Source organism: Geotrypetes seraphini, chromosome 16, assembly GCF_902459505.1.
Source record: "Geotrypetes seraphini chromosome 16, aGeoSer1.1, whole genome shotgun sequence".
NCBI lineage: Eukaryota > Metazoa > Chordata > Amphibia > Gymnophiona > Dermophiidae > Geotrypetes > Geotrypetes seraphini.
In genome coordinates, this window is record NC_047099.1 from 53,766,986 (window position 1) to 53,794,745 (window position 27,760).

The 27,760-nt window shown below is 39.9% G+C and overlaps 1 protein-coding gene across 16 annotated transcripts in view; it reads right to left on the reverse strand.

Annotated features, from left to right (window-relative positions):
* SYNGAP1 (synaptic Ras GTPase activating protein 1) overlaps positions 1 to 27,760 on the reverse strand; it is a 134,457-nt gene that overhangs the window by 54,047 nt on the left and 52,650 nt on the right. For 14 of the 16 annotated variants that reach the window (XM_033923702.1, XM_033923710.1, XM_033923699.1 and 11 more), the window contains 6 exons: positions 23,662 to 23,815; positions 17,168 to 17,266; positions 16,381 to 16,935; positions 13,229 to 13,373; positions 12,421 to 12,565; positions 1,247 to 1,483 (listed from right to left, as the gene is read on the reverse strand). In XM_033923702.1, coding sequence (XP_033779593.1) covers positions 1,247 to 1,483; positions 12,421 to 12,565; positions 13,229 to 13,373; positions 16,381 to 16,935; positions 17,168 to 17,266; positions 23,662 to 23,815 — 1,335 coding nt within the window. The remainder of the gene's footprint in view (positions 1 to 1,246; positions 1,484 to 12,420; positions 12,566 to 13,228; positions 13,374 to 16,380; positions 16,936 to 17,167; positions 17,267 to 23,661; positions 23,816 to 27,760) is intronic. The other 2 variants (XM_033923714.1, XM_033923713.1) reach the window with 2 other exon arrangements.

The window sequence follows — 27,760 nt, forward strand, 5'->3', positions numbered from 1 at the left end:
CAGAAACGGACTTTTAGATACTTTTAGATATAGACACCTATAGGTTCTGTACCAACAACAGCGTCTAAATAGCCGCACCCAAATGCCAGAGTTTAAAAGTCCTGCTTTGACCTATGTCTTTGTTATGAGTAATTTAAAAAATGTAATGGTCTGTGGGTATATTGGGGGTTGATGATTTTATTGGGAATTTGGGGGAATAACTTGATTCATCAGGATCAGTGGATACGTATACTTTTATTTCAATGTACTTACTATGTAACCCTGTAAGCCATTTTGATTTTAATTAGAAAGTCAGTAAGTACAAGGTTTTAAATGAATTAATAAAACAAAATAATATCCTGAATAATATCCACATTTAACACTTAAGATGGTAAACAGGGATGATTTTCAAATTATGAGTTTGCAGCCATATTCAAATGTTGCAGCTTGCTGCAGATACAAAGTACTCCTAAACACTTGCATCTGCTTTTTCAGTAAAATAACGTGAGTGGATCTGACAAATCGAGCTAAAACACCCACACTTGCAAATTTCCTCATCTGACCAAAAGAAGCAAATGTTTGGCCACACTGAGAAAGGAAAAATTTCAGAAAGCCATTTTGCATGGGTTAAAGGCTTTGCAAAAATGACCTCATCACCATTACCAGCATTTGCATGTAGATACTTACTGCGGAGAGGTCATTTAGAAAACCCAGTACTTCCCACACTAACTTGAAGAAGCCTAGCCCCATGCCCTATAGCTTTCTTTTTCAATGTCCAATCCAATCCTTGGTTTTATATACCGATTCATCCCTCCAATAGGGCTCGACTTGGTTAACAAAATATTCACAGAAACTGGAAAGAGTTAGATAAGACCTCAACCTCTAGGATCATTAGTTTAAAGTAGAGGAATCAGTCAGAAATTTCTGAAACAGATAGGTTTTCAACACTTTCCTAAAGATTGATAAAGGAGAAAGAAGTCTGACTTCTGAGGGGAGCTCATTCCAAATTTTTGCGACCAAGAAATTAAATGATCGGCAAAAGTTGTCCATAGTTTTGATTCCTCTCTTTTTCTTCTTGTGAAAGTATTACAGACTATTATTTTTTTTACAACAGTCTGTGAAACCGGGATCTCTGTTGGCGTTAGGTAGCTTTGTGTAGCACTGAAGCATTAGTTATCATCATAAACACAGCCCAGGATAATATACACATGGTTCATTAGATCTTACCTCCCTTCCCCCATCGCCACTTCCACGCATGATATCTTACTTGTTGAAGTTTGCCAGGTTCTGAATGACTTTTGCGATGAGGGTTAATGTGCGTGAGGTCTGCTCATCAGGATATTCCTGCATGAGGCTGAAAAGGCTGGGAGACATAATGGCAGGACAGAGAAAGCGCAGGAATAGTGAGGCACTAATCAGGCGGTCGGCAATATCCTCCCGTCCTCGCTCCACGCAGCGCATCCTCCAGGAAGCAAACACTTCCTTCAGCTCTCTTGGGAACACACTGTGTAACAAAGGATGCCACAGGGTAAGAATTTTGTCATCAGTATGTTTAACAAAAAAGAAAAAAAAAAATGAAGGCAGTTCTTGTAATGCATACAGCCCACTCTTTTTCTACTCCCGCCCTTCTATTCTCCAAACCTTTTTTCCTCTCTCTCTTCCTCCCCCAACCCAGATATTAGGAGGAATATGGCATGCTTTTCTGACTTTGTCTAAGCCAATCCACAACTGTATTTCAGTCATTGTTTCAACTCACAAAGGGTTTTGTGTCCTGAGCAGGTGCCCCTCTTATTCATTCCTATTTAAGACTTTGCATAAAGTCAAAGAGCTTGTCCTGCTGTATAATATACACCCACAGAACAAGCCCACTGTAATACATACACTGGCAGAGTTTATCCTGCTGTAACACATACACTTGCAGAATTTGTCCTTCTATAATACATACTCCAGCAGACCTTGGCCTGCTGTAATACATACACCCACATAAAATGTCCTGCTGTTATATACCAGAAAGCTTGTGCTGCTAAAACAAAAACACACACCTTTATGGTGCCACCGCACCTTGAGTATTGTATACAATTCTGGCTGCTGCGCCTCAAAAAATGTAGAGTGGAATCAGAAAAGATACAGTAAAGGGCAGCCAAAATAATTAGGGAATGAAATTATTCTCATATAAGGAAAGGCTAGAAAGTTTAGAGCTCTTCAGTTTGGAGAAGAGACAATTGGAAAGAGGTATATAAAATGCTAAATGGATATAGACTGGAGGGCTTCCCCTCACCACTCCGGGTCTGGGGCTTAAGAGGCTGGGTTAGGCTCTGTAGGGGGGTGGGATGGGTGGGGAGGGAAGGTGATTTCTAATGGGTGGTGGTGGGTAGAAAGGGTGGCAAGAATACTGGGTAATGGATGGGGGTGGGAAGGATTTGGGAGCTGTATGTTGGTATCTAGAATTCCTATTTTTGGGCTATACTCTCTTCTTATAGGTCGTGATGCTCAGGTTAATGTTGAGGGGTCTCTGGGTAATTTTGGGAGGAAGGATTTCCTCTTTACTCCAGTGGTTTGTATTATTGATAGGCTATATTTGACTCTCTTCTGGGGTTTGAAGCTTGTAGCAGGGTTTCCTGTACATGTTAATGGGGGAAGGATGGGCAGGAGTAGGGCTATAAAGATAACAGGAAATCATAAGGTAATTTGAGTGGTGGGTGGGTTGGGGTTGCTTCTGGGTTTTTTTTGCTATTGTTCACAACTGTACAATTAAAAGAGTTGTAGTCATTTGCTTGTTCTTAGTTTGATTGTGTTTACTTTGTGACCTTTGTATTTTGGAAAATTCAATAAAAATTTGTATGAAAAAAAAAAATGCTGAGTGGAATGGATAGGTAAATGCAAATGGAGAAATTGGGGCTTACTTGCTAATTTTCTTTCCCTGAATCTCTCTAGACCAGTCCATTTACATGGGTATACAATCTCCAGCCAGTAGATGGAGACTGAGATCTACTGGTTCAACTTCAATACCTTCTCCCCATCAAGGCTAAAGCGGCTAGGGCTCTTCAGTTTGGAGAAAAGATGGCTCAGGGGTGATATGATAGAGGTCTATAAAATACTGAGTGGAGTGGATGGGTACATGTGAAACACTTGTTTACTCTTTTCAAAAGGACTAGGGGGCATGTGATGAAGCTACCAAGTAGTAGATTTAAAACAAACTGGAGAAAATATTTCTTCACACGTGTAATTAAATTCTGGAATTCACTGACAGAGAATTTAAAAAAGGTTTGGATAAATTTCTAAAAGTGAAGTCCAAAGGCCATTATTAAGATAGTTTGAGGAAATCCACTGCTTATTCTTAGAATAATCAGCATAAAATCTGCTTTATTACTCGGGATCTAACTAGATACTTAGGACCTGGATTGGCTACTGTTGGAAACAGGATACTAGACTTGATTGACCTTCAGTCTGTTCCAGAATGAAAATTCTTATGTTTTTATGGGTCCTGTGCAATCCATAGTCAGCCAGTATTTCTTTTGACAAAGCAGAGATGGACAAAACACTCCAAAATCACAGGGCAGGAAACAAATAAGGAATCAGAAAACAAAAGAACACTGGAACCATAGAAACTGATAAGACTATTAACTATTTGTCACCTGAAAAGCTTGGCTCGAACAACCAACCTCCCCTATAGCTGTTCCACTTTAACCTTTTTATCAGTTTTGAGCATGGGTGGGTTCTAGATTGGTTTAGAGAGAATCAAGGAAAGAAAATTAGCAGGTAAACTCTAATTTCTCCCTTCAACAGCCCATTCCTGATGTGTGAGAAGTGGTACTAAAGTAGCAGTTAACAGAATGGGATGCAAACAAGTCTGTAGCCACGATACTTGCTCTGAAGGCTGCATCTTGCTGGGCCTGCTTAACAAACCTATAATGTTGCATTAAGGAATGCAGCAATCACATGGCCTCCTTACAAATGTCCTATAAAGGAATTAGACAGTGCTCCACAGAATGTGCTTTGAGAGCAGTAGGCATCTGACACCCTACAAATATATACACTGACAATGGCCTCTTTAATCCATCTAGCCATCATGGCCCTAGAAACTACTTCTGTTCTAGGACCCCCCCAAAAACCTATTCAAACACCAAAACTCCTCAATACTCTTCAAACAGAACCACAATGCTCATCTAAAATTCAGTTGGTGCAGCCATCTTGCATCCATTGAATTCCCTTCCATCTCAAAAACTGAGAGCTAGATCAACTGATTAACAAGGAATGGAGAAACCTCCTTCGGCAAAAAGAAGAGACTGGACACAGCACTATCTTTTGCAAGATTATCATTAGGAAAGATTTCAATCAGGAAAGAGCTTGCAACTCCAAGATCCCCCTGGTCAAACAAGGACATATACACAATTAAAATCTATTTTCTTATATCCATAATAAAATTTGATTAAATCAGCTGGCTTTCCCCACTGCTTTTCTTTTCTTAACTTTCAAACAATTTTATTGATGACAACTGATTTCCACAAAACAACAACAATCATAATTTTCAGTTTGTAACACAGCCAGTCTTCAGCAACATGTCAAGTAATAATAATAAGTCTCTAGTCATCAAACATTTTAACATTATTATGCACATACTCCCCGCCCCCCCCCCCCCCCTTTCATTCTACCAGAGGAAAGCTAGAAGTCATCTTCATAGTTCTTATGGTCCCCAAACATTAATGTCCATCTCCATTGCCCCACCTCAGATAAACAGCAATAACAATCCCTGCTAACAGATCTGGTATTCTCTCAGACACACCATTATGACATGTTCAAAAATAAGCTTCATCCCCTTGGATTTACAAATGCCAAATAAGTATGCAAAATGAGTAAAAATCATTTCTGTCTTTTAGAATGTCCTTCTACCATTCGTGCCTCCCAGGTGATTAATGGGTGGAATTGATTCCTCCACTTCCAGAAAGACAGGGGCTCTGAAGAAGTCCAGGATTGTAGTATTCATTTATGTGCTCGGAGACACACCTTATGACACATCTCGCTCCCCCTCTTGGGTAGCCCTCTAAACGTTCCCGGCATATCCTCCACCCTTTATGCTGCCATACCTGCTATCATTCTCCCCAAGATCCTCTGCAAGTAGCATTTTATGTGTGACCAAAACTTCTCTGAGTATACCAGCATTCCCAAAAAGAATGGGAAGGAGTATTAGGTTCTCTATGGTATTTAAGAAACAGGGGAGGGGGGGCTCAATACTTCCTAGGACCTCATAGGGCTAGGGTAAGTGTCCTAGTCTTTCCCCATGTATCTTCTGAGATGTTTGTTTATTTTTTTTATGGTGGTCATTGTGGCAGTGGTAGGGGGATACATTGCATCAATACTATACAAATATTTTTTTAAGAGCTCTCTAAATAATAACAACATTAACTTTAGAATCCGAATTATGGACAATTACCACAAGAGCCCTTTCTTCTGCTACTATTACTTAATGTTCTTTCTGCATTATAGGGCTATAAGGATACCGCAAAAAATGTTTAAAGCATGTAAATTAACAAAAGGTACATAATGACATTACTGTAATAATACTCATGACAGAGAATTCCCATGTGAATTATATATTAGATGACAGATTTTATGATATGATTTTTCGATGATGTTTTGATAAATTTTGTAGAGTTAAAAAAAAAAATCTTTTATGTATGCATTATTTGTTACCCACTTAAATATAAGCGTGATAAAATTTTTTTAAATAAATAAATATTGATATACAGTACATCCAGCACTGAAAATATTCAAATCAACTGTTCCTAATGAAGAACTTACTGTTTCAGAATCTAAACTTTCTGATGTTGTTGTAGCTGAAAAAGTGATATTGATCAACCGGAAAGACAACTATAACTTATGGTAAATGTCCATTTTTGGTGGTAAGTTAAGTTCTATATTACAAATTTAAAATCTTTGTAGCTGATAAGTTGGCACCTCTCTAACAGCCTCTTTTAACAAGCTGCGCTAGAGAGTTTTAGTGCAGGGCCAGCATGGCAAATGCTCTGACACTAGTAGAATTCCTATGAGCATTTACCTCGCCAGCCCGCACTAAAAACCTCTGATGCAGCTTGATAAAAAGGGAGAGGAGGGGATAAATAAACAATGTCTTACTTAGAAACATACTTATCTAACTCTACCACTGCTTAATTAATTTATAAATTATATATTTAATTTTGCCAATGTCTCTATAGGTAATTTTATCTTTCTATCTGTACCTCTGATGTTAAGTTCTTTCTAACACATGACTGTTTTGTATAATTCTGAAAAATTCAATAAAATACTAGCACAAAAGTAAAAAAGAAATTTCAGTGGCAAAAAAATGTACAAGTACCACCTTGAAAATTCACATGCAGCATTAACTGGATACCTCTGTTTAAAGTTAGGCCTGCTACCTACCCACTACCACTTACAATGTATGCAATCAGCAATGAAATTTTGCACTGAATTATAAGTTATTTTTTTTGCTGCCTTTGCCCACTCTCAAATTAAACCCTTATTTTAGATTACAATTTGGCCATTTTGTGATTAATATAGTCAACGCTATAAATATTTATCTACTGGAAATTGCTTATAAGATGGCTTCTTTGAATATCCACTTGAAACACTCCAAAATTCTTTTTGCGAATGATGACTCCTAATAAAGAACTCAGCATCATGTACAAATAATTAGGATTATTTCTCCATATGTGCATCACTTTGCAATTCCATCTGCCATTTAGATGCCTAGTCTCCCAAGGTCTTTTTGCAACTACACTTAAAATTTATTAAAACCACTTGTGGTTTTAGAACCTTGAATAATTTTGCATCATCTGCAAGTTTGATCACCTCATTCACTGTTCTCTTTTCTTGATCATTTATAAATAAATTAAAAAGCATTGCTCCCAATATAGATCCCTGAGGCACTCTGCTTTACTTTTCTTAAGAAAACTAACAATTTCATTCTACTCTCTGTTTCCTATCCTTTTGACTAGTTTCCAGTCCATAAAATGACATAATTTCCCATTTCATAATGTTTTATTTTCCTCAGGACTTTTTCATGAGGGACTTTTTCGGATGTCTTCTGAAAATCCACATATACTTGTACCAATTAGCTCACCTTTATTCATACATTTAATATCTTCAAAAAAAATCTAAGAGATAGGTAAGGCTAGATTTATTTCCTTTTCTGAATCCACATTGGCTCTGCCTTATTAAATCATATATATTCATGTAGCTACTAATGTTGTTTCGACTCTTTTGGCCATTACTGACATCAGACAGACTCACTGGTCCGTAGTTTTCAAGATCACTCCAGAATCATGTTGGTCACTCTCCAGTTTTCAGGTATGGTAGCTGATTTAAATAATTGGTTACAGATTGCTAGTAGTAAATCTATGATTCCACATTTCAGTTCTTTCAGAACTTTGTAGTATAATCCATTTGACCCTAGTGATTTGTTATTCTTTAGTTTCCCAAATTGTTCTATTACATCTTCCAGGTTCACTGTGATTTGCTTCAGTGCCTCTGATTATTTCCATCAAAGAATGTTTCCAACATGGGCAATCTCACTGTCATCTTTCTCAGTAAAGACTGACAGAAAACATTAATTTAGTCTTTCTGCAATGGCCTTTTCCTTCTCCCTAAGTACTTATTTTAACTGTTAGTCATCTAGTGATCCAACCAACCTTCTCAAAGTCTTCTTGCTTCAAATGTGCATTAAAATGTTTTCATTATGAATTTTAACTCCAGGGCAAGCTTCTTTTCAAATTTTCTTCTGACTTGTCTTATTAACGCTTTACATCTAACTTACCAGTTCTTGTGCTCTTACTTATTTTCTTTATGTGTATCTGTTGTCCATCTTTTGAAAGATGCCATTTTGGTTTTCACATCTCCTTTCAATCATGCCAACAATTGTTTTGTTTGTCTTTCAGTCTTTTTTAATGCATAGAACATATCTGATTTAGGATCCCAAGATTGCGTTTTTAAACAATGTCTATGCCTCATGCAAATCTTTAACTTTTGCAATCTTTAACCTTTGCAACCTGCTCTTCCGAGTATTTTCCTGATTAAGTTCCTCATTTTATCTTGCTGCAAGGCACCCACTCACAAAATTTGTCCAATTGTAACAAATACACCCACAGACCTGGTCCTGCTGCAGTATATGCACCCACAGAGCAAGGCTTGTTGTAACAGATCAGAGCTAAGAACCTAGCCTGCTATAATACATATTTTCACAGAGCAAGACTTGCTGTAACAAACCCACCCATGGAGCTTGTACAGCTGCAATAAATATACTCATAAACAAGCACTGCTATCCAGCAGTAATACATACACTCACAGAGCAAGATTAAATTTAATCGTACCTGTTAATTTCCTTTCCTTGACTCCTGCCACATTAGTCTTAGAAACTGGGTTGTGTCCCTTTTCTACCAGCAGATGGAAGTAGAGAACTGAGTTTCCCAGTACCATCACTGGTATGTGAGCTGAAGCCTCCTGGAATTATCCAGTATGCCACTGCTATTGACCCAGAATCAGTTTCCAACTCTTAATTTCAGTTATCTACTGTAAGTTTTTGCCTTGCTCATTTGTAATAAAACAACTGAAAATTAAGAAAGCAAGTATTTTCATATGAATATCGATCTGGTTTAACTTGCTGTTTAATTAAACAGCCAATACATATTTTGAGAACAGTATATCTTCTCCAAAGAAGGTGTAAATGATTATTAGGGGCATTTTAAAAACATAAAAACATCAAAAAAAGTCTAAAATGGCATTTGGACGTTTTTCTCGCAAAATGTTCAAGTGCCAATTTTTGAAACAAATATTTTAGATGTCTTGTAGAATGTTCACCCTCCACAACATCTAACTCATAAAGGGGCATGTTAGAGGTTATGTTTTGGGTGGGCTTTGAGCCAGCTTAGACTTGGACATCTTGCAGTGATAACTGAACCTTTTGCAAAACGTCTTGGATAGAACTAGATCGTAAAGTCTTTTGAGCAGGGACTTTCTTTTCTATGTTTTGATATACAGCATTGCTATGTCTAATCACACTATAGAAAATAATAACAGTAGTAGTGGTAACTTAGACATTCTGATCTAGACCTGTTTTAGAAGCATCTAAGTGCCAAAAAGGTACCCAAACTGAACAGATGACCACTGGATGCATGAAGGGATGACCCCCCTCCCCCCCACACACACACTTCCCCATTGGTCACTGACCTCCTCCCCCCAAAAAAAAATATCTGAATGAAACAGAACATACTTGGGTCTAAAACCACATATGAGACTCTTACTTTGATAATCTGGGTTCTGTTAAGATTAACAGGAGTCCATACTTTAGCTGTTGATTCCCACTTCCTGTGAAATTGCAGAAGGGTATCACTTTAAGATCTTGAACTGCTCCCCTTCTGTAGTGGATAATAACTCCCTATTCAGTTGGTACCAAAGCAACTGAACTCCACTGAAACATACAAAAGGAGAAGGAGAGGCACAGGGAACTTCCCCAGCAACAAACATTCTGTTCTGCTCTGAAATTTAAGAAATAGAACAATGATCAATAAACATTTAACAAGCAAACTGTGAACAATACCCAAAAAGAAGCAGAGTAGAATGTACCTTCTGAGTTTGCTTGCAAAAAACTGAGGAGGGAGTTGTTCTCTACTGCACATGGGGAGGAGTTCAAAATCTTAAAGTGATACCCTTCTGCAGTTTCGCAGGAAGTGGGAATCAACAGCTAAAGTACAGACTCCTGTGTATATGCAACAGAACAGCAGCATCTAGTATTGGAAAACCTAGTAGAACTCCACACAGGTGTCTTAAGTAGCCAGGTGAGTGGGTTAGTGAACCATAGAAAGGAAGAGCCAGATCCATAAACCATTCTAACTATAACATTAATGGTGGAATGTATGAGCCTCCTATATGCTACTATAATGCCATATAGGTGCCTCCTGCAGCTATAAGGGCAATTGAGGTAAGAGACAGGTAGGCATAGTAGGTTTGGGGAGAGTTTTGGAGGGCTCAGCATAAATTATAAGGGGTATATGGTGAGATGTATATCTGGCACCCTTTATGCAAAGTTCACAGCAATGCCCCACTGCTCTGTTGGCATGTCTATGTGGCCAGTCTGTCATAATGTTGACCTCTCTCATGTCTAATTTGGAAATTTCTAACTTGGGATGTTTTTCTGGTTGAAAATGGTTAATAAGATTAGATTTCCTGGTGGTCTAGACATTCTGGTGACCAAGACGTCCAAGTAGGCGATTAAAAAAAAAAATTACTTGGATGTCCCATTCGACATGGGGGTCAGTAGATTTAAGAGGGTGGGTAAATAGTGTGGGCAGACTTGATGGGCTATGGCCCTTATCTGCCGTCATCTTTCTATGTTTCTATGTTTCTATGTTTCTATGAAAATGGATGCTTCTCTGCCTCTGACTTTGAACATCTTGCAGCAAATGTCCAAAGTTATACTTAGACATCCTATCAAAAATGGCCCTCCACACATTCGCTAAGTGTAACATGCAAATTTTATAACATACAGTTTATGTATACATCACAGGGCCAGCCCAAGAGTATCTAATGCTCCAGAAAAACCTTCAGACATGCACCCCCCTGAGGAATGGTTAAGAACTCTATCCCTCCTCCATAGTTCAGCATCTCTTCTTCCTTTCCCTATCCCCTCCATAGTCTAGAATTTCCTTGTCCTAGGTGACCTGCATGTCCCACATTTCCCCTTTCCTTCTCTCCTTCTTCCTCCAGGTGGCCAGCATCTCCCCTTCCCTTCTTTATGACCCCAGGCAAATCATTTAATCCTCCATTGCCCCAGGTATAAAATAAATATATATATATAAATATAAATATATAAACTGCTTTGAATATGTAACCACAAAAAATGCAGTATATAAATCCCATTCCCCCCTTCCCTCCCTCTCCCTCCAGGTGGTCAGCATCTCTTCTTCCGTTCCCTTTCCCCCAGGTGGCCAGCATCTCCCCCCACCTCAACAATCATCTTGCACGTGAATAACATCTCCCTTTTACTTCTCTGCCCCCTCCAGGTGGCCTGCATTTCCCTTTCCCTTCTATACCTCCTCCCACATAACTGTATCTCGTCTTCCCTTCCCTACCCCTACCCCACGTCCACTATCTCCCCTCTTCCCTTCTGGGCCTCCTGTTACTGCTGCTGATGCTTTCCTCCTAAACTCAAAGCTGTAAGAAGACTGAGTGTTCTTTAAGCACAGGCTCACACTCAAGTGCCACCATTTCCTGTCTCCCTCTGATGCAGACTTTTTGTCAGGGGGAGTGGAAACAGAATGTCTGGCCTGTGTTTCAAGGCCCCTCAGCTTTCTCTGTTTTCTTACAGCTTCTGAGCCTGGGAGGAGGAAGGGTAATGGCAGGCCAAGAAAGGAGAAAGGAAGAGGGGAGACAGACCTCCCAATTCTACTGCCCTATGAGCTGGGCACCTCCATTTAAGTGCTCTAAAGTTTAGTGGTAGGAGCCTTTTCTATAATGGAACTTGGTAGAGAATGACAAGGTGACAAAATTCATTACCATTCCTGTCCCCATGGATAACTGCGGGAAACAATCCCATTTCATTCTTTATTGTCTGACTCAACCTCAGTCCTACACCAGCATTCTTCAATGCAAGGCTTGAGGGTCAGTGGCTGGGCCCATTCATACTCTGATTCTTCCCTCTCTCCTTAAAGAATGACATGGAGATGGTTTCCCGCAGGGATGGGAATGATGACAAATTTTGCCTACAGTTACACCTGCCATAGAGCTGATGTAAGCATGGCCATTTAAATGCAGCAGGAATGTGGGTAACTTAAAACTTACAAAATATTTTAAGTGGGAACCTCATCCATGTACTCCCATGCTCCACCTATATGTACGCTCCCCTTGCAAACAGGCAGTATTTACATGGGTGAGTGCTAGTTTCTAGCTATCTACTGTACATATGCAATGGGCACATAAATGCAGGTGCCTAAATTACCTTTTTAATGGGTTAAAAAAAAGAGAGGTTTTCCAGAGAAGGAAATCAGCATGTGTACATTCCTTTTAAAATGCGCATTAACTATTTTACTGACTCCCCTCTAGTATACAGAGACATTCACTGAATGTATGTAATAATAAATAATTTTCAAACAGAACCTACCCAGGACAGTTCTCTTTGTAAATTAGCTACTTGTTATCCCAGGGAAATTCTACCATTATACACCCTCCTATAGGGCTGGCCCTGTTATAATACACATATCCACAGAGCAAGACCTACGGTAAGAAATACCGCAATAGGGCAAGTCCTACAGTGAATACATACACTCACATTCCAAATTCTGCTATAATACAGTCACCCCCATATCAATATATACATCCCCTGCTGCATAAATCTTCAGTGTTCAGTCCTCTTCCGTTTCCTATCCAACACGATGACATTATGGATAAACTCACCAATGAGAATTGACAATCTTGCAAAGTGCCAGTTCACAGCACATCCTGAGATTGGCTTGATGATCTGCCAACGTGGAGGAAGAACATCGCATGGGATCCACCTCACAGTTCTCTTCCGATTCATAAAGGGCTCGGATAAACTCGCCTAAAAGGAGAATCATATAAAAGTAGGGCGCTAGAAACCTCAGGAGGTAACCTAGTCCTTCCCCCAGCATCAGAGCTGAATCTACTTGACCTAAACCATCCCAGACAGAGGATTCCATCACCTCCCTAGTACCTCTACTGGTCCCACACAGTACACTATTGCCTGTAAGTACAGTGTACTCCCCTACCTTCACCATTTCCCTAGTTTGCTCTGTATTGACAGACTTGCTATAAAAGGGAAAGCTGATCCAGTTGCTCTGACTTGGGATCTAGCCAATATTTTCCACTCAGCAGGTTGAAAACTGCTTGAATTTGGAAGATATTTTTCTCCTGCAGCTAGGTGCAAATGACTCCCTGAGAGTGTGAGGATAAAGCCTGAAACTGGGGAAGTCCTGCAATACTGCATCATAAAAGGGCAGAACAGACTGACTTTGCCTCCTCAATCTCTGCTTCTATGGTTAAGGACAAGCTTGGTTCAGGCTGCATAAGAAACTGACTATGAATCTTCTCCCCGAGTGAAACCTGAATTGCTTTGGGTTTTCTGTTGATTGCTTGGAACTGTTTTGTTGAGAAGAAGCTGCTGTACCTATATAACGGCTGTCTACCACTTTGAGTCTGGTTTCCGTGAGCTCCTGGCCTTCTCTGACCGGTCACGCACACTCACCAATAGCATCCTTGAGGTATTTCTGTCCAATCAGTTTCATGTATTCTTCTATGGCTTTTGTAGCGAGTGTGTTCTCGCGAAATATTAGGTGTTCTCTGTCCATGAATCGGTCAACCTCGGTCATGGCCATGTCAGACAAAAAATCCTGCCCAAAAGAAGACATCAAGCTACATACCAAAAGAATATACCACATCCCACCCATGGAGATAAAACTCAATTTATGTGCGCAAGGAAAATGTACAACACATATCCCACCCATGGGGCAGAAACTACAACAGGTGCATTAGCAATATACACAACATACATTCCACCCCTGGGATGGAAACCAAAATTGTGTACTTCAGGAAAATATATAACAGAGACCCCACCCATAGGACAGAGACCAATATATATACACACCAGGAAAATACACAATACACATCTCATCTGTTGAGGTAGAGACCATGATAGATATCTCAGCAAAATACACAACACATATCCCACTCATGGGACAGAGACCAAGACAGGTGTACTAGGAATATACATAACATATATCTTACCCATAAGACAGAAACCATGATATGTACACTAGGAAAATACACAACATGCATCTTACCCATGAGATAGAAACCATGATATGTACACTAGGAAAATGCACAACATAGATTTCACCAGTGAGGCAGAGACCAAGATAAGTACACTAGGAAAATACACAACACAATCCCACTCATATGGAAGAGACCAGGAGATGTACACTATGAAAATACACATCCCACCAAAGGAACAGAAACTAAGATATGTACACCAGGAAAATACACAACACCTATTCCACCAGTGGGGTACAGACCACAACAGGTGCATAAGAAATATACACAACATATATCCTACCCATGGGACAGAGACCAAGATATGTACACCAGGAACATTCACAACACACATCTTATCCATGGGGCAGAGACCAATATATATATATATATATATATATCATGAAAATATGCAAAACATATCCCATCCAAAGGGCAGGGACCAATATATATATATCCACACCAGAAACTAAACAACATAGATCTCATTCATGGAATAGAGATCAAGGTAAGTACACCAGGAAAATACAAAACACACATCCCACTCACAAGGTAGAGTTCAAGAAAGTGAAACTAATTAACTTTTCTTGGGTTACTTGTCTTTAGTACTCCATTTTTCACCATTTCTGGTTGAATTTCCTTCATGTTAAGGATACATGACTAACGCCCGTTTGTGAAAACCACAGGTATGATATGCAGTGGAGCATGTATTATGAGCTATATGTCTTTTCTTTTTTTTTCCAACCAAGACATCAATAATCTGCTCTTTCTAACAAGAAAGTCCACTATCTGCCCACCCAAGGGGAAGAAACCAAGGGGCCTATGCACTAAAACATACAGTATGCTAAAAATGTCTTGGTGCACACATTACAATAACTCTTAATGGATGGTACACTGAATATTTTTTGCCTGCCTGGTAAACTGATGCCACTATACTGAGCAGGCAAAAATAAACAATGCTTACTAACCCAGATGGCCACTTAGCAAAATAGATGCTCTCTGTACTTGTTCTTATATGTATTTCAATGAACCAAGATTTGGAAATGCAAGTACTTAAATCTAAAATGCAATCCATATGCCTCCCAACCTGCGATGGCAGATCAACATTCCTCCCAGGATAATGCTCAAAAAAGCTGCCACGCCCCAATCACTACCACCCACCCTTCTGACTAAAGAGTCTACCTTGTCCCGTTTGTTCCTCAACCCAGAAAAACGATAAGGTCTGCCAAACCTCAATCATACACTCCTTAGTAAAATGCTCTAGTGGTTGCTCTGTCCTAATCCCTCCCCCCCCCCCTTTCGTGCTCAAAGGGTCATGTTCCTGATTATTCCCCCCAAAAAACATTTAAGAAAATGTTAACTTCCTAATATTAGAGAGGCCAGTAGGAAATGTGGAAGGAAATGGGGCCATGTGCACAGACTCATTTGAATAAATCCATAGAGACTGAAAAGTGGGGCCATGTGCAAAAAACACATTCACTCAATAGTAGGGCCAGCCGTCCCCAATACAATGCTCAAGGGGCTGCTGTGCCCCAATCACCTTCCCCCTCTCCCCACCGGAGCCAACACACTGCTCAGAGACTTAGTATCTACAGTAATATATGCCCCAGTCACCCCACTTGATCCTAATTTTCATCTGACATTTACTCATTTACATTAACACAGAGGCTAATTTTAGAATGAACATGCTGGCATCCCCAGAGGAACATTTATTGTAAAGGCAGAATATACGTCCTTATACTAAATTCAAGGTGCACAGTAGGGCCTTAGTTCTCAGCATGCTATTTTAGTACACAGGCCCCCTAGTCACATGTACCAGAAAAACCCCATGGAGCAAAAGACCACAGCACATCATGCACACAGGGTCTGCTATTAATGGACAGAGAGAAGAAAACATTAAATCACATTAATGAGCGGTAGGTAAATGTCATCTTGTTTCTCCAGTAATACCACAACCTGGCCTTCTTCAGCATTCCCATTCCTTCCCTCTCTCCAGGTTAAATATTGGTCTCCCTCAGAATGCTCTCTGTTACAGTGCCTTTTCTTAGTGTTTCCATTCCCTCTTCCCCCTCTCCCAGTATTCCCATGCCTTCCTTTCTCCATGTTAGTATTCCTTCTCTCAGTGCTCCCATTCCTTCTCTCTCCCAGTATTTCCATTCCCCCTCTCTCTTCAGATTATATTAGTCTCTCTCTGAATTTCCATGCCTTCCTTTTCACTATGTTACCATGGCTTCTCTCAGTGTTCTTATGCATTCTCTCTCTCCATGTTATATTAGTTTCCCTCAGAATTCCCACATCTTCTGTTCCTCCATATTACTGTGGCTTCTTTCAGTGTTCCCTTCAATAACCTTTCTCTCTCCAAGTTATATTGGTCTCTCTCAGTATTCCATTCCTTCCCTCTCCCAGGATTCCCATGTCTTCCTTTTCACCTTGTTACCATAGCTTCTCTCGGTATCCCCATGCTGAGTATTCCCATATTCTCCCTTTATCCAGATTACCATAGTTTCTCCCAGTATTCCCATACCCTCCATCTCCAGCTTACCACAGCTTCTTCTAGAATTCCCATTCGCACCCTCTTTCCCAGATTACCTTGGCCTTTCCTGTACTCTGCAGAATGTGTACAAGAGCACAGGCCACCTCCTCTTTGCTCTTGACACTCAGCACCGGCTCCAGCACCGCACACAGCATCCGGTAATTGTTGGTCACATATTCTGCAAACTCCTTGTACAGCTCCATCGGTAATATGCTCATCGTCTGGTAACGAGATTTCACCCGAATGGAGGGGCAGCTGGATTTGCTCTTACTGGAGCTGGGCTGACTGACGGGGTACCATTGCTCCACAAACTGACGCCCACTGACACTGGTGATGGGGATGCTCACCATGCCAATATAATTACTCTTGTCCTTTTTGCGTTTCTTATCTGTGTCCTTGTAGAGGTGCAGTCGAATGTTGCGCACAGCCGGAAGGTTGTTGAACTCAAAGTGTTCCCCCCAGAAGACATTGTCCGTCTTCATTTTGCTGGTGGTCCGAGCATAAAGCATATCATCTAGGCACAGCTCACAGTAGTACCGTTTCTTAGGGGGCAGATCCCGAGCCTCAATAATCCAGAGCTTCAAGACATTGTCCACCCTGCGACTATTATCCTGGCAGACATGAGGAAATGATTTTCAATGCCAAATCATTCAGATGGAAGCTATACAAAGAATAAAGGCACAATCTCGAACATCTGTTCACTAGCAAGGTAGATCTAGGAGATGGACACAGAGGGTTCATGAGATGTACCATGTGACATAGGACATAGGGGAGGAATGAGTTAGCATGTGTCGGAATGAAGAAGTTATTTATCATGTGATAAAGGACTGGCACATATCATACCTTGTTTGGCTTCACAGCCCGATGCAGATTCTCAATCCATTTATCTCGTTCAGCGGCGGAGCGGCAAGCAAAGCATTTTGTACCCGAGGCGGTGGTCACCTATGGTTCCAGCAGGAAAAAAAAACAGGATTACCCACTATCTCAACACAATACAAATCAATATTCCCCACTTCTAAAGAATCATAAAGTTCTGTGGCCTTTAAATTCTTTACCTACTTCTTTCTTTACCTTATTTTAACATGTTTCCTCACTTTTTTATAATTTTTTTAGGCTACTTATAGGGTATAAAAAAGCCTCAGAAAATGGAGTTTTCTACCCAATATGGAGCTTTCTACCAAATTTGGGTTTCAATCGTGAATAACTCACTTGGCTCCTGCTCACCTCACAGGCAAAAAAAAACCTTAGGTCTGTTGTATTATTTTTCTCTCTCTCTCTATTTTATCTTTTTCAACTTGTTTTTATCATTTATTCTTTAAAACTCAATATTTTTAATAAAAACCATTTAAACATAAAACGTAATCTTTTTTTTTCATAAACTTTTTGTAGCCTTCGTCTCGCACAGCAGTGTAATAACAATGTAACAGTGCCGATAAACTCGGCCTCCCAAACTATCGATGATTTCACAAACCAGCAACTCTGTAACTCTAAAGTTCACGCATTTGTAGCTTTTTTCTTAAAACACTGCATCAAATGCACTTATCTTAGATCTGCCTCGACGCGGCCTGCGTTATGCGGAGTTACTTTCACTCCTGCTGCATCAGGGAAATTGTTAGGCAGCAATGTTTTCTTTTTTGGCTTTTCCTCCTTGCCAGTTTTCTTATCTCAGACATATAATAATAATAACTTTATTTTTTCTATACCGCCATAATCTTGCGACTTCTAGACGGTTCACAGTAAAGATTAGCTGCACAGTCAGCGAATTACAGCGTACAGATGAAGAAGAGGTCACTGGGCGGTCAATGGTTATGTGATGCAAATTGGCAAGAGGAAAGATATACATAGGTTACAATATAATTTTGACATGTTACACTGAATGGTTGAAAAGCCAGCGAATAGCTGGATACAAATTGTGAAGAAGACATTGAACGGTCAGTGAGTACAGGCAATGAGGAAAATTGGATTAATGAGGAAAATTGGATTCAGTATGATGAACAGTAGCTTTGAAAAGGGAGGGGAAGTCTGGCTAGGAAATGAATTTATTGAATAGGGTGGTCTTTATTTCTTTCCAAAAGGCGCCATATGTCAACCTGGTGCCATCAATGAAGTATTATCAAATAAAGTATAACAGTTTTTTGTCTGGTTGGGCTAGTCATCATCTCTTCCACTCCAAACTGCAAACCTTACCACAAAATTCAGGTTGATGGTCCTCACTGAAGAGGAAAGCAGTTGATGCTATGAGTTCTGCCATGCCGACCAGCAAAGCCAACTGATCTAAGCCAGCTTTATCTCATCCCATCTAACATATTGCCATATAAATCTGAGAACCACCAACATACTGTTGAAACATCACACCATAGAGCAATACATTCCAAGAGGCTCAGTTCTTTCACTAGATGGGACTGCTGATGAAGACGGATCATACACAACTGAGCTGTGGAATGGAGTCAGAAGCAATTTTGGGTGGACTCTAACCTACTGACTCCGACTGCAGATATATAAAATTGTTCTGGATCTAAAGTACTGGTAGTTGAGGATAAGGTGTTATGGTGGCAAACAGCCAATATTTATAGATAGAAAGGTTTGCAAGCTAAAAAAAAAAACCTGCTATCTCAGCTGAGACTGAAGAAGCCTCTAATAAACCTAAGAAGTTCTTTTGGATTGTTAAGGGCCTTTTAGACCTTGGCTTCTTATTTCTGCCAAAAGATTAATATCCTCAAAGAGGATTTGGGGAGGGTGGTTCTAACACCCTCATAATTGTTGGGGACTTAGGTAGGAGAGAGGAAGAATTATTGGAGACGGGTACATTCACAAATTTTCACCTGTTATCCCTCAAGAATTTGAAAAATATAGTAAAGGGTATTCATTCTTCCTTTTGTTCTCAAGATCCAATCCCAGCTAGATTATTCCATTGTTGTTCAGATTTTATGCTATCATATTGATGGGAATTATCAATACTTCCTTATCTCAGGGCTAATTTCCAGAGTGTATGTGGGAAGCCGTGGTTACCCCAATTTTGAAGAAAGAGGGTCTAGATGAGTGTGTGAATGACAAAGTTTCATCCTGTTTCAAATCTGCAATTTATGGCTAAATTATGGTTTCAAAAATTGATGATTATTTGGAGGAATTTGTTTTTTTGAATGTCTCAGTCTGGTTTTTGGAGAAATAGTGGTACTGAAACTTTGCTAGTAACTATGATGGATGAGATATATTACTAAATGAATAAGAATGTCCCTCTTCTTCTTGTGTCTTTGGACTTATCCTCTGTGATGTAACCAGTCATTCTTTTGCAGGATGTGAGATAGCTGGATTATCTGGGTCAGTACTTAAATGGCTTTCATCTTTTTTGGCAGATAGATCCTTTCATGTTTGGTATAAAGGCAGCTGGCCCAAAAATATCTATGGAAGTGAGATGTACCTCAGGGCTCACCTTTATCTCCATTGCTTTTTAAAATTTAATCTTCAACCTTATGATATGATATGATATCCAGGTGTCCATATATAATATGGGCTTGATATATAACTGTTGCTTCCACTAGAGCAGGGATGTCAAATATTGGTCCTCGAGGGCCGCAGTCCAGTCGGGATTTCAGGATTTCCACAATGAATATGCATAAGATCTATTTGCATGCGCTGCTTTCATTGTATGCTAATGGATCTCATTCATATTCATTGGGTGAGTCCTGAAAACCCAACTGGATTGAAGCCCTTGAGGACTGACATTTGACACCCCTGCACTAGAGGGAAATAATGATCATGCCATAACCAGGCTGAAAGACTGTTTGATTTAGTTGGGCAACTGGTTAACATCTAGTAGCCTTGTAGTTTGGGTATTGGTAATATTTCCCCAAATGATTTAGGGGTGTGTATTCTACATTGGGGCAGGGGCTGGATTGGCAGCAGCCAGTTGAGAGTTTTGGATGTTATATTGGGATCAGATGGGATAGGGAGAGAGCAGATAGCTGCGGTTTTGCAAAAGGCATTTTTTTAAATTAAGGATAATTAGACAATTGAAGCCTTTTCTAGATAGGAAAGCGTCGATAACAATCACATATGCTTTTTTGTTAAGTCTTCTGGATTATTGCAGTGTTTTGTATGTAGATTTATCTTCGACTTTGTTTAAAAGCTTTCAAACTACTGTATATGGAATACAGCAACTAGATTGTTGCTGGGGGTACTTTATTGGGAAAGTGCTAGACTCCCTTCTCTACCAATTACAATGGCTTTCTATGAAGGAAAGAGCTTAGTTAAAAATGTCAACATTTTATATTTTCAGAAACTGGATAATTTGAAAGAAAAACTGATTTCCTATACACCCACTAGATCATTATGATTCTCCCAATGATATGACTCTTAGAATGTTAGATTGAAGTGGGTTGGTTATTTTGGTTTTATTATTTGTTTTCTATAATTTTTATCTCTTTGTTCTCAATTGTTATTGTTTTATAGACTTGTGAATCATTTTGAATTATCTATTTTGATCAGGCAAATGGTATAGTTCTTTAGATCCAGAACAACTCCAGCTTGAGCTGGAGTCAAAGGTTTGGTGTACCAACTTCACAGCAGAGGTACATAGCACCAGAAGGAAGATCCTATGGCTACATGACCAATATCCTATAACCACCACTGGAGATCTGTCCATCTATAATAGCTGCATGAGAAAGTCGATTTGTGGAGTTATGCCTGGTTCCATATCCTGCTCAGTAGCATCAGGTGATGGTTTTACAGGCTTTTAATAAAAGTAGCATAGTCAGTAAATTTGATCATGTTTCCCCACTTCTGTCAAAACTTCACTGGCTTCCAGTGATTTCTAGGGTTCACTTTAAATGTACCTGCCTAATATTCAAGATCCTACATGGCATTCTTCCTCCCCTAATTCCACTATCTTGGAATTCTTCGAGACCTGACATTACCAATCCACCCAAAAACTTAACTATCTTTCCTCTCGTTAAAAGGCATCATCTATGCAGGAAAATTAGGGAAACCTCTTTTCTTCAAAATCACTGAGTTTTGGAATAACCTTCCTGCCCTGCTGAAGAATCTGGGCTCCTTCCAATTATTCCAAAAGCATCTGAAAACCTGGCTTTTCTCTAAAATGTAAAGCTCACTACCCTCTTTATAACTACTAATTCTTATTATGTTTTTCCCTCATTTATTAAAGTACTGTAAACCGTGCTGAGCTCTATCTTTATGGAGAGGATGCAGTATATAAACTTAAGGCTTAGTTTAGTATATAATCAGTGTGGTCAGATATCCAAAATCCATCAACTGGTGAGAACCATCTATCATAAACATTATAGCCACCCTCACAACAGATCATGGTTTGAACCCTTGACTGATTCATATCAGAGAAACTGTTGGGAAATATCCCTGATCTCATCTTCTCAACAATCCTATTTCAAAAAGGAAAATGTACAGTTCCTAGAGGAGAGGAAAGTTGTATTCTGTTTCCCTGGTTGAGGCTATGATGGCTGGGCTACAAAAGTGGTGGGGGGGGGGGGGTACAAGTTAAAAATTAAGGCTAAACTCTGATATATTTGTGAATTCCTCAGTTTTTAAAAAGCAGAATACTATTTGTTCTAAACCTCAAAACTCCTTTTTCAGTCTCTGACTGCACAATGCCAATAATAGAAAAACATTTTGTCCTCTATACACCTACTGCTTGAAAATACATTTGAGTTATATAAATAAATGTGGATATATTTGTGAAGTGCTTATGCTGGTATGTCTCTTCTACTGCTGCTTCCTATCTCTTTCTCCCTCTCTTCCTGGTCCACTATTTCACATCTTCCACCACTTCTCCAGCTGAGTCAGCCACATCTCTTCCATATACCACCTTCAAAGCATCCCACCCCATGATGCAAGGGAGAGAAACCTGTCAACTCTTTGACACTCTATGAGCATCTTATGCTGTTAGAGCCAGGGCTTCCACAGGTGGAAGCAATATGAAAAAAATGGAAACTCCTATGAGAACAAGAAAGCACCTCATCCCTCCCATGCTCCCCCCCTGCCAAGTGATGCCAAGTTGAAGGTTAAACAGTAGGATAACATAGTCTACAAGAGTCTCAAAATTCTTTGAAGATAGCTCTGTAAGCAAAATGAAATGCTGACGTAAAAGAATCCCCTTTTTTGTTGGTTTTTATAGTGGCCAGAGAAGGAGGTGGAGTCATTATTAGATCTCAGAACCCCTCCACGAACTAACAGGAACTGGTTGCTGGTATTTGCTTCCTATGTCACTACTCATGGACTATTTTTCCTGTTGTTTTCTTTGACTCCCATAATTGATTGTGGACTATATATATAATTAGTTTTCTGGTAGTTTTTCATCTTTGATTTTAGCAAACCCATGCTAAATAGCACATGGAGGAAATATTCTACAGTCTCATTTGCATACATCCTTTATTTACATGTGTGTATGTGCTAATTTTAGCGCTTACATTCTAATGCCTTCTGACCACAGTTTAATGTGTATATAAAACCATTATTGCATAGCATACTATTTTTAGTACAGAAATGTGCTAAACAACCTTGTGTGCTCAAACTTGTCCTTGGGTTTTCAGGATATGTCTAATGAATATGCATGTGAGAGATTTGCATAGAATGGTAGTAAGCAAGCAGATCTTTCTCATGCATAACCTGAAAATCTGAGTGGCTGCTATTCTTCCAGGGCAGGTTTCAGAACTGCTATGCTAAGCTTTTTATAACATTGTTTATTGGTTACTGAAAGCTTCTATACTGCTATTATTGACTTGGGGGGGGGGGTCAATTCAGAGCTCTTACATGAGCTAATGTGATGGTGTAACAGTTCAGAGTTAGTGTATTTCTGTGATGGTTTTCAATACAGTTTCATGTGCTACTCATTTGGCTGAGTAAACAATATTTACATACTATCTTCATCCTATTTATACACTAGGGAATACTAAATTCACCCTATATATTCAATATAGTCTCTTATATATAGGCCCTTCGATCAAGGAGGACAGAAGAAAAAGTGAATCAGATCTCGCATTTAAGACTGAATCACCTAACGCCATGCCTAAGCATCTCTTATTTCAGTCTGAGACACAGTCTTGTAATTAACACCTGATCCTATAATTTGCCTGGAAATGTCCAGCTTACCTCTTTTGTAATCCGCCAAAAACTGCGAGGTAAAGGTGGAATAAAAGTTGCTAATGTAATGTAAAAGTATTTCCATTTGTTTGATAAAGAAACAAGAATACCTAATTTGGATGTGATATCTGCCTAGATGTCTGCTACCTACAAGCAAATCCTCTCTCAGTCTTGGCTTGTAATTCAATCTACCCATGTATGCACACCTATCCTCAAATGTCTCTTACTTCAAAACAGAACTCCTGCCCCAGGATACTGCTGTGCACAGGCTTCACAATGGAATCTTCATCCAGGTTGAGATCCAGGGCTTCAGCTGCACTGCTCGGACTCAGCAAAGACTCATGTGAATGGGATTCCTTGAAGCTTTGCATAAGGCGGGCCCTGAGATAGGCAAAGAGTAAAAGTAGTCAATGTGAATGAGAGAACAGAAGGTAATAACACAGTAACATGGTATCACAGGGTCAATTTTCAAAGCATCTAGCCACTAGGAGACAGACACCTAGACTAACCCCATGAAAACTGATTGAAGATCTGGCTATTTAGCTATATAATTTCAACAAAGTAACATTTAGCTTCTCTTAGTATTGATTGCTCTAGGGACGGAGTTAGATTGAAGAGAGAAAATGTGTACCTTGCACAGACAGGGGCTTAAACTAGGTGCAAAGCTAACTTGCCTGAATCCAGGCAGCTATCTTTGAAAATGAGAGCCTGGCAATCTACTTCCTTTCCAATATCAATCTGCCCTCTTGATCACTCTCAAAATCCCTTTCCCATTTCCCCAAACTGTCCACAATCTGCTTATGTACACTGCATCCCACCCCTAAATACTTCAGATTTCTACAGCTTCCTTCTGGAGTCCCTCCCAATATCCCAGATTGCTCCATAATGTCCTGCCAACAACCTTTCTTCCACTTTCCTACCCCTCTGGAATTTGTATTTATGATTCCAAAAGGTCTCTTGTCTTGAAAGGCTGACACCTCAACACACTGCTTAAAGGTACCACCATAGAGTTGCTGTAAGACTGCAAGACAGTTTGGAGCATTAGGAGAGAGATCTGGAAGACATTAATTTTGGGTTCTGGGCATGGGTAAAAGGCTCAAAGAAGCTGTATCTGATCCCCCATCAAGAGCTGAGGACTGGACTGCTTTTTCTAACCTAAGGAGCTAAGTACGTAGATCTTCAGGACAAAAAAAGATACAAGGGTAAATCAAAAAGTAAAGGTAAAATACATTTAACGAATTTAATAGAAGTACCGTATATACTCAAATATAAGTCAATCCAAATATAAGTCGAGACCCCTATTCCCCCCCAAAGGAGGAAAAATGGTTCACTAGAATACAAGATGGGGGCTTAATATTCAGTTGCCATGCCCTGTACCCAGTGTCCTCTCCCTCACCACCCCCCTGCCAGGTTTTGCACTCAGCCCCCTTCCCTCTCTGCCCTGTAAGGCTTTGACTCGCAGCTCCTGATTGGATAAGGCCCGACTTAGTACAGGAATAGGCGGTCGGAGTGTACCGCAAGTGATTTCCTGCACTCGCGGCGCTCTGGCTGCTCTCTCCTGCCTCTCCCGCTGCCCTCTCCTTGTCGGCGGTTCGCGGTCGGAAAATACCGTGAATGACCAGGATCGTGAACCGCCGACCGCGAACAACCGGGGGAACACTGTATACGGTAACTGTGAGCAATTAACATATCACTTTTCCACATAGCCCCCATGCAAGATGACATATTTGTTGTATCGTTCAACTAGCTTCTGAATTCCTGCAGAGAAGAAGTTTTTCGGCTACTCCCTAAGCCAGGTGAGCACTGTTGCCATTACTTCATGGATCAGAGGTGATCTGCGACCTCGTAGCATCTCCTTCAGTAAGTAAAAGTAAGAGAAAAAGAAGGCTGCTTTGGTTCTCAAAAGTAGTAGCTGACAAGGTAAGGAAAAGGAGATTAGCTTTCATAAATTAAAAAAGATTGCAGGAAGAGGAAGACAGGCAAAAATATCTGGAAAAGTTAAGAGAGGCTGGTCAAGTAGTTAAGAAAGCAAAGATGCAAATGGAAGAAAAATTAGATGGCACTGTAAAACAGGGGACAAGACAATTTTTTAGATATATTAGTGAAAGGAAGAAGTGCAAAAGTGGCATTGTAAGACTCAAGATAAGGATGAATTGCTTAACAAGTATTTTTGCTCTGTGTTCACAGGAGTGGGACCGCAGAAGACAAATGCAAATAGAGAGGGAGGTGAGCTAGACCCTGATCGATTTTCAGAGGAGCCAGTTAAACTAAAGGTGGGCAAAGCGATGGGGCCGGATGAAGGAACTTACGGAAGTTCTAGCGGCTCCGCTGGCTGACCTTTTCAATGCTTCTCTAGAATCGGGAGTAGTATTGGAGGACTGGAGAAAGGAGGATGTGGTCCCTCTCCACAAAAGTGGAGGTAAGAAAGAAGTAGGGAACTACAGGCCAGTAAGTCTGACCTCAGAAACATAACATAACATAACATGCTTGTATACTGCAGCTACCTCTCAGTTCTGTGCGGTTTACAGCTATTTGTAGATGCTTTTTTCCTCTTTGGCAGAGTCGATGATCTATTCATGATCTTTATTATGCAAGCTATGGTATTATTCTGTAGTCAAGATTTCTGAGCATTGTTTGTATGTTTATTTTATCATGTTTCTGTTTTAAAATTATGTATGTAAATTATGTAAACCGTTTAGTTCTAAACAGTATAGAAATTTCTAAAATAAATAAATAAATATACTGGACATTCACAGTGAATTACAATCCATTAGTTAAAAAATTTACCAAACAAGCATGCTTTTAGCAATTTTCTACATGCCAGATAGGTGTGGTAAGTAAATTAATGGCAACACTTTTAAAACAGAAAATATTGCAATTTCTGGAATCCAGTGAATTACAGGACATGAGGCAAAATGGATTCACTAGAGGCAGGTCTTGTTAGACAAATCTGATCAATTTCTTTGACTGGGTGACCAGAGAATTGGATAGAGCAGGGGTGTCCAATGTCGGTCCTCGAGGGCCGCAATCCAGTCGGGTTTTCAGGATTTCCCCAATGAATATGCATGAGATCTATTAGCATACAATGAAAGCAGTGCATGCAAATAGACCTCATGTATATTCATTGGGGAAATCCTGAAAATCCGACTGGACTGCGGCCCTCAAGGACCGACATTGGACATCCCTGGGATAGAGGGAGCGCACTGAGGTCCTTGTTTTACAAAGCCGAGCAGCAACAGCCCCAAAGCCCTTTAAATCTCTACGGGTTTCGGGGCTGTTACCGCGCGGCTTTGTAATACAGGTCCTAAATGTTGTGTATTTATTTTAGCAAAGCCTTTGACAGTGTTCCACACAGGCTTCTAATAAACAGAGTGTTCTCGTTATGGGCCCCAAAGAGACAGACTGGATCAGGAACTGACTAAGTGGAAGGTGACAAAGGTCAATGGAGATCACTCTGAGGAAAGGGATATTACCAGTGGTGTGCATCAAAGTTCAGTTCTTAGGCCTGTTCTTTTTAAAATTTTTGTAAGCGATATTGCTGAAGGGCTGTCAGGTAATATTTGCCTCTTTGTGGATGATACCAAAATCTGCAATAGTGTAGACACCTCTGATAGTGTGAATAACATGAGGAAGGACCTAGTGAAGCTTGAAGAATGGTGTGAAATTTGTCAGCTAAGATTTAATACCAAGAAATGCAAGGTCATGCATTTGGGCTACAAAAATCCAAAGGAACGGTACAGTTTAAGGAGTGAAGAACTTTTGTGCACAAAAGAGGAACAGGACTTGGGTGTGATAGTATATAATAATCTTAAAGTAGCCAAACAGGTTGAAAAAATGACGGCAAAAGCTAGAAGGGTGCACAGTGAGAGATATGATCAGTAAGAAAAAGGAGGTATTAAGGCCCAAATATAAGACTCTGGTGAGACCTATTTAGAATACTGTGTACAATTCTGGAGACCACACTTTCAAAAAGATATAAACAGGATGGATTCAGTCCAGAGGAAGGCCACTAAAATGGTTGCTGATCTTCATCATAAGGCATTATGGGGTCAGACTTAAAGATCTCAATACGTATACTTTGGAGAAAAGGTGGGAGAGAGAGACACGATAGAGATGTTTTAATACCTACGTGGCATAAATGCGCATGAGGCAAGTCTCTTTCAAATGAATGGAAACTCCAGAGTGAGAGGGCACAGAATGAAGTTAAGAGGTGATAAGCTCAGGAGTATTCTAAGGAAATGCTTTTTTAAAGAAAGGGTGGTAGATGCGTGGAATAGTCTCCTGGTAGAGGTGGTAGAGACAAAGACTGTCTGAATTTCAAGAAAG